The 7,192-nt window shown below is 48.3% G+C and overlaps 1 protein-coding gene across 1 annotated transcript; it reads right to left on the reverse strand.

The window, feature by feature from the left end:
* Positions 1-4,772: 4,772 nt before the first annotated feature.
* Positions 4,773-6,786, reverse strand: LOC119187156 (uncharacterized). Its single transcript, XM_075870520.1, has 2 exons — positions 6,048-6,786; positions 4,773-5,300 (listed from the first exon to the last, which is right to left on the reverse strand). Exons 1-2 carry the CDS (start codon positions 6,747-6,749, stop codon positions 4,845-4,847), a joined length of 1,158 nt encoding a protein of 385 aa, XP_075726635.1. The 5' UTR covers positions 6,750-6,786; the 3' UTR covers positions 4,773-4,844.
* Positions 6,787-7,192: the final 406 nt, after the last annotated feature.

Raw genomic sequence — 7,192 nt, forward strand, 5'->3', positions numbered from 1 at the left:
AGGTGGTCTAAATTGCCGAAGCCCTCCACTACAGCGTCTCTCATAATCATATGGTGGTTTTGGGACGTTAAACACCACACATCAATCAAATTTCTCTGCTGCCGCTTGGGGCACTGGGTAAACAGGGTGCCGCCTCTCCCATTCCGTCCGGGTGTTGCGTGCAGCCCGCTTAATGGTGCGCAACTTCGTTTTGTGGGACAGTTTTCGGCAAGTACGTGCGTAGAATGCTTTACGATGGCCTACTTCCGTGTTCCGCTGTGCAAATCAGATGAGAAAAACAAACCGGCAAGGCTTTCCTTTCATGAACTACCCGCTGACGCAGACGCTCGAGCGAGCTGACTTGCCGCAATACGATGAGACAAGTACTCGTCAAACACCACCTCATGCTACACCAAAGTATGCAGTCGCCACTTCGAAAAAGAGGACGTCATTGAATGCAAGCGGCGACGCCTAAAGAAAGGGACTGTGCCATCAGCTTGTGAAGAATACCCGCCCCATTTCCAGCTGAAATAATCTCCGGCGTGAAATACAGCAAGCATCGGCAAATGAGTGAGTGCTACAATGGAGCCCAGCGACTGCGCGAGTGGCAACGTTGCTTCAGCAGTGGAGGATGTGTCGGATTGTTGCGCGATGGACACACCATCGGAGGTCAACTTGCGTGATCAAGGCGTCCAGGTAGACAGCAGGTCAACTTCAAGTGTGCTTGTCGCTGAGAAAGCGAAGTGGAGAAGAAAAGAAAATGAGTTTAGGAGCCAGCTGCTTCGACTGCAACAGACCGTCGACAAGTACAAAATGAAATTGAGAAAGGTGTACTAAGACGCCCTGGTTGCGGATGTGTCTTACATCAAGGAAAAGGCGAAAGAAAAGGAACCTGCATCTTTATTCTTGATTGATCAGATTGAGAACTTCAAGAAGAAGCCGAGCTGGTCTGAGGAACTGGTCTGTTTTGCAAGGGCTGGAGAAGTTTTTAAAAACTAGACTTGCCGAATCCAGCATTGCATCAAACGTTGCACACAAACAGTGTGCCCAAATGTCAACAGGCACACCGCTCACTGAAGATTCTCCTTCACTAGCACAGCAGCCACCTCAGCTACAGAGAGCTGCATGTGTTTCGCAACAAATCAATGCAACAGTTTTGCCTCAGCACTTGCCGTCACTCTAGATTTCAGCAACTGTTTATGTTGGGGGCTATATTGCTCGCGTCATAAACGAGCACATCTGTTGTAGAAGTTGCACTGTAGTCTGCACAAAGCCAGCAAGCAATCAACCTATCTTGCAGTTCACTTGCAGCCAGAACCGAGGTGGGCTACTTTACCCGTCAGACCAGTTGCTGTTTGTTATTGGCGTGCTGAGAGCATTTGCGGATCATGCTCTGAAGGACAATCCGATTTTGAAAAAGCCATTGTTTACCCAGGTAAAGTATGCTGTGCCAGCACTGTGTGCTTCAAACCTGCTTAAGTGCAAGGAGATGGATGACACTCACAGTGCTGAGCTCATGGAGCTGATATCTGTTCGGTTTTTGCGGCCTATGCTGGTGAACTACGCATTTACTGTCAGTGACAAGCATAATGCTTTCAAGTAATTTGCAAAAGGCCCCTGTAGAGAAAATATGCAAAACTGTGAGGCTACCGAAAATAGAGGTACTTAAAAATAAGCGTTCCTTCTTTTTTTGAAAGGGTATTCGTATCGCATCAATGGGGTTCGATTTGCAGAATATAGAGCTGCTATGCAGGGCAAGTCAACGTTTAAAATTTATAGACATCTTGTCCAAGCCTGTTTTTGGTATTCATTTAGCGTGGCGTTCTTCGCTTGCGGCTAGTGCGTGAAAGCTGGCAACTAGATTGCTGAGACACTCGGTAACATAATTCAGTGATTACTGCCGCGATATATTGAGGTTTGAGCGCAGGACATTAAGGGTTGAATCTGTTTTATTTTGAGCGCGGAGCCAGAACCACGGTGGCTGCGGCAAGTAGCGAACTCCGGCACCCTGTTTAGGTGGTGGCACCTAGTGGCGAGGCGCTGCACTCGCGCCGACGAAGTAGTCCCATTGTTTTCTTCCGCTTTTACAGGGCACTGAAAGTTATAAAGGAGGAACTGCATGAGAAGACCGAGGTGGAAGGAAAGTGCTCCCATAAGCGGCATCATACTGAATTTTCTTACCTTGGCAGTCTTTCTGCCGTGGTCTACTGCAGCACTGCTGAACATCCGCGTCCCTTCGTCTGCTCAGCGTCCCCATAGCGTCTGCTTCATTTTTACTCACGTGCGTGCAGACGCTACCACAGAACACCTACGCTACGGGGACAATAAGCAAAAGACGCGAAGCAGGTGTGCAGCAGTGCTGCAGAAGGCCATGACAAAAAGACTGCCAACCTACGGAGACGTCCATGGTGTTGTGGCCCAATCTATATATGAAGGAGCATACCAGCTGCGGAAAAGTGTGTATTTTGTGGGACAATGCAGGATGAAGATGCCTCTTGCAACACACTCTTCCCATCAATCGGTGCAGCTACGGAGGAAGGAAAGATCGGAGAGGCCCTGACTTAAGTTGTTGTGAAGCCACACGGAGGAAGGAAATGTAGGAGAGGACATGCCCAGTTGGCGCAAGGCGTAAAAAATGTGGCGGAAATTACGTCACAGCGGCCATATTCACTGGGCACAATGGCGGCGTTTTGTTATTGTTGATGTAGTGCGGTGCGGCACCGTTCAGGCGGTCCAGCGGCGTTGTGCGTGTTTTCATGGGCCTCGCACCTAACTGGCGTACTGCAGGTGTTCGACAGCATCCATTCTTTGTGCCGCATTGTTAGCTACGCCTTTCTCCTCCAGTGGTGGTTAAAACCAGGTGTCTGAACTAGAAACCACGTAACAAGCGCGCGTATACGTACTACGAATTTGCAGCGTCCGTGAAAAACTGTGTCTAGCTCACAGCCTGACCGAAAATTTCATAAAGCCTAAAAAGGAGCGCGAAAGGGGAAAAAAGTGATCTGAAAGAAGCTGTACAAATTTTGGTGCCTGATTCGTCACGTGGCAGTGTGCGAAATACCATCTTTATTTTCGCAAAGAGCCCATAAATTAAAAAAAAGCTTAACGTGCAACTTGCCGTGTTTAGCGTAAACACCGGCAGTTCAAGAGTACAACACCCATACGCAGCAATTTCTTCAACCGTATTGCGGCAGGACAGCGTGTTGAAATCCGTTCCGTTGGTTTCGAATAGCACTGACGCACGCGGCGCGTAGGCCATGTGCTTTTTGAGACATAGAGGGAGTCGCGCTTCTGCTTCGCACTCATATGTAAACAAGAGAGAAGAATTTGCCCCCTTAATATGGCCGACTTCCGGCTTCATCGCGGCTTCACAGCGACTGACGTCAGGGCCTGTCCTTCCTTTCATTCCTCCGTTTTTCTAGGCTTTTTAGGCTTTATAAAATTTTCGGTCAGGCTGTGGCCTAGATACAGTTTTTGACGGACGCTGCAAATTCGTAGAACGTATACGCACGCTCGTTCCGTGGTTTCTAGTTCAGACACCTGGTTATAACCACCACCAAAGGAAAACCGTGTAGCTAACAATGCGGCACAAAGAATGGATGCTATCGAACACCTGCAGTACGCCATGATTAGGTGCGAGGCCCATGAAAACGCGCCCACCGCCGCTGGACCGCCTGAACGGTGCCATACCGCACTACATCAGCAATAACAAAACGCCGCCATTGTGCCCATTGAACATGGCCGGTGTAACGTAATTTGCGCCACAGTTTTTACGCCCTGCGTCGCCTGGGCATGCCCTCTCCTACCTTTCCCTCCTCCGCGGGTCAGCCATGGAGGAAGGAAAAACATTCCTTCCTCCATGGGTGCAGCCTTCGCCTCGTTACAGTGTACTAGAAGGAGGCAGTGGAATGAACGAGGTGGCCGCGCCGCATCTCGGCTGATTCTCCGACAGGTAACAGTAGAGGTGGTGCTGCTGTCCCTGGGTACTGAAGATCTCAGGAGCGTCTGCATTGAGAGCGTGCGCGCCGTAGCCTACGAAAACGTGTATCTACTTGTTTTTAGCGCATGTAATGCGTTTCTGAGCCTTCATAACTGGACTCACCTGCTACACGTCATGGTGCACGACTGAATATTCAGGCATGCCGAAATTTCGTCGAATACATTCACTGTTTCAAGAGCCTGCCGGCCTACACACAAAAAAAATGTAATGTCAATCGAAGTTTGCACAGATCTGCCTAGCTTCTTACTCAATCAGCGCTTTGAGCTGCGTTACATCATAAGTGGCTACTTTCGAACTATAGAGAGAGGAGAAGTATGAAAACCATGACTAAATCATATGTTTCGCGCTTACTTTCGCTCAGTAAAAAAATACAACACAGTCACCTTCCATCCGCATGCTTCACATAACACAGATTCTTAAGGTGCGTGATTCTTGAGAATTTTTTTAAAGCAGTATTCATTACTTAAGCTATGCAGCCATCGCGACTCACTCCAAGGTCAATGCAGTGCCGACCAAACGACACCAAACGTGACATTTTGGCTTAAACTATCTGTTCTAAACTGGCATTGGCCTGGATCAGCTTTCCGGTGGAAGCTAAATACCCAATAAAGTTTCAACATATACCATCGAATGGTTAATTACGAGTTAGCTCACCTTTTCGAATCGGTAAGTTCGTTTTGATTGATGGCAGAAATAAACAAATGGTGCAAATAAAGCGAGGAATAAAATAAACTTCCACACAACGTCAGTGGTCATTATGAGTTCAACACAAACTCTTTGTTCTTTTCGCTCTTTTGAATTCTATATTAGTGCGATATTCACCAATACTGTCGATTAAGTGCATATAATCATCCTAATCAGGCAGTCACAAATAAAGGCTAATGCGTTCACTCGTTTCTACCCAGGAAGTTTCAGTTTGTTGATACTCTTCTTCGTAGTCGCTTGTTGGAGTAGCCATTGAGACATCCACCTCCTCCTCTTTCTCGGCAGAGAACGCGACCTCGGTCGTCGTCGTTGTCGTGGATTCAGTGCCGTTGGGGACGACCGAAAGAGCACTCGTCGCTGACTCGATTATCTCGCGCTCCTTTCTTTTCAATGGAGTTGTAAGTGGGCTCGTTGTTGTAGTTCTCTCTAACGAGGCTAACTTCTTGGTTGAGTCGACCAGAAAGAAGATGAGAAGGATTACTAGGCCGACCAAGAAAGCCACCGTGAAGAGCATGCATGGCCACGTATTCGTCTGCCGGTCATCTAGCTCGGAATGCCAGTCGTAGGAGGCTCGCTGGACAACCACTTTTTCCGGCCAGAGCGGTGGTGGGATTCCCTGCAGAGCAGTGTCTCAAATTAGTACTGCAGTAGCCAAACGTCTTCGTAGGCTGCTTGACATGCAGTAGCATCATTAAGACATTTGTTCGATTCGTGAGTGACTTAGGGTGCCGTTGCCAATGCCTTGAACAACTTTTATAGAACAATTGGCGGCTTTGCAAAGGAAAAAAATATTCTCGAAAATGTGCTGTCAGAAAGACTCCTTTATCTCGAAGCTTGATCATGCTATGACAACGCAACGCGATAGGTTAAGACTGTTTCACCAGTTGGCCAGGTTGTGAACTACACTCGGCGCTGGCTACCCCTGTGTCAGTCCCTCCTACGCAAAATTTATCGATCAAATATCCGACCAGATTGATGGCATTTCGAAGAAGGCTGATTCTAGGACACCTAAACTTGAAGTGAAGCACGCGCACTTTTTCTTTGCAATTCCCGAAGACCAGCCCTTTTAACTTATCTCACATGCATTGCACAACAACCAGCCGTCATCTTGCGATAATACCATGCATATACTGTGACAGGAACGGCTTTACACTGAAACTGCAGCAAAACGTGATCGTTGTCGCCTCTCTGATTAAAGGCTATGAACGTTTATCTTCAAGTAGTTCAGCAATGATCAAGCTCAAGGTATTGTTTACAGCTTGTTGTCGTTAAACAACACCTTGAAAAATAATGATATCACGCAAGTAAGTGCTCTTCTTGCCGATCACTTTCGACTCACACATGACATTGATGGTGTACTCACGTTTTGGGCGAATTGTTGTGGGGCGGTCAGAAATAGCTGACTTTCTTGTTTATAGCCCGGAGCAGCCTTGAGTTTCCGTTGGTCACCAGCTTCAACAACTCTTTTTCCGAGGGCGTCGTTTTGATCTTGGGCGGTAGCCTGGTACTCTAGCTTGTTTGCCTGCAGTTTATTCGTAGACCCTCGCCTGGCTCTTGGAGCCTGTTCCTGCTGTGGCATATCTCGAAGCGACGGTGAAGTAGGCTTGGGCGGCAGCAGCTTCACATTACCGACAATTTTCTCTCCTTCATCAGCTGTAGAGCTCTTAGGAAGGGTGACCACGCACGCTGGAGGTGAGGATGAATTTACTTCTGCTATGTCGTGCCTTGAGCCGGCCTTGGACTTAGGAGGACTCCGACTTGTTGTTTGAGGAGGGGCCGTAGGTATCGAGGGTGCAGTCAGTGACAGCTTAGGGAGCTCGCAGAAGTCTTCGGCATTAGGCAGCGTGATGCTCTTGCGGCGAACGTTGAGTGCGAGTGACGGAGCTGCGACTGCCTTTTCTTCAGCGACGTTGCACCTGGAGCCACGCCTAAAGCCTGTGGGCACCTGACCCGGCACTTCACAGGATTCAGAAAGTGCCGCAAACGCTGGTTGATGTGTCCCTGCGGCAAGTCGGGCGTCTTCGTTTTTAGACACTGCATGACTTCCGCGTCGCTCCTTAGCCATGTGAGACACGGTAGCAGTCGTTTTCGCAAAGCACGGGTCGCACCTCTTCCTCTTTCTCGCCTTCTCGGAAGTCGGGGCATCGTAATGATGGTATCACCATGATGATCATGACCCATTTTTATGATGACTCCATCTCTAACTGGTGCGTGACATGGCAAATGAATCTGAATACTGTCAAATATATAGTTTTGTGTGTTTCCGGAATATATCTTCTGCTACCTACTTGACGACATGCCATTGGAACTTGTCACCACTTATTGCTATCTGGGTGTACCCAACACAACTTCTTAATTCATTGATTATTATGTGGGGTTTAACATCCCAAAACCGCCATGTGATTATGAGAGACGACGTAGTGGAGGACTGCGGAAATTTCGAGCACCTGGAGTTCTTTACCGCGTACCCAAATCTGAGCGCACGGACCTACAGCACTCTCATCTCCA

The sequence above is a fragment of the Rhipicephalus microplus genome, chromosome 1 (assembly GCF_043290135.1).
Source record: "Rhipicephalus microplus isolate Deutch F79 chromosome 1, USDA_Rmic, whole genome shotgun sequence".
NCBI lineage: Eukaryota > Metazoa > Arthropoda > Arachnida > Ixodida > Ixodidae > Rhipicephalus > Rhipicephalus microplus.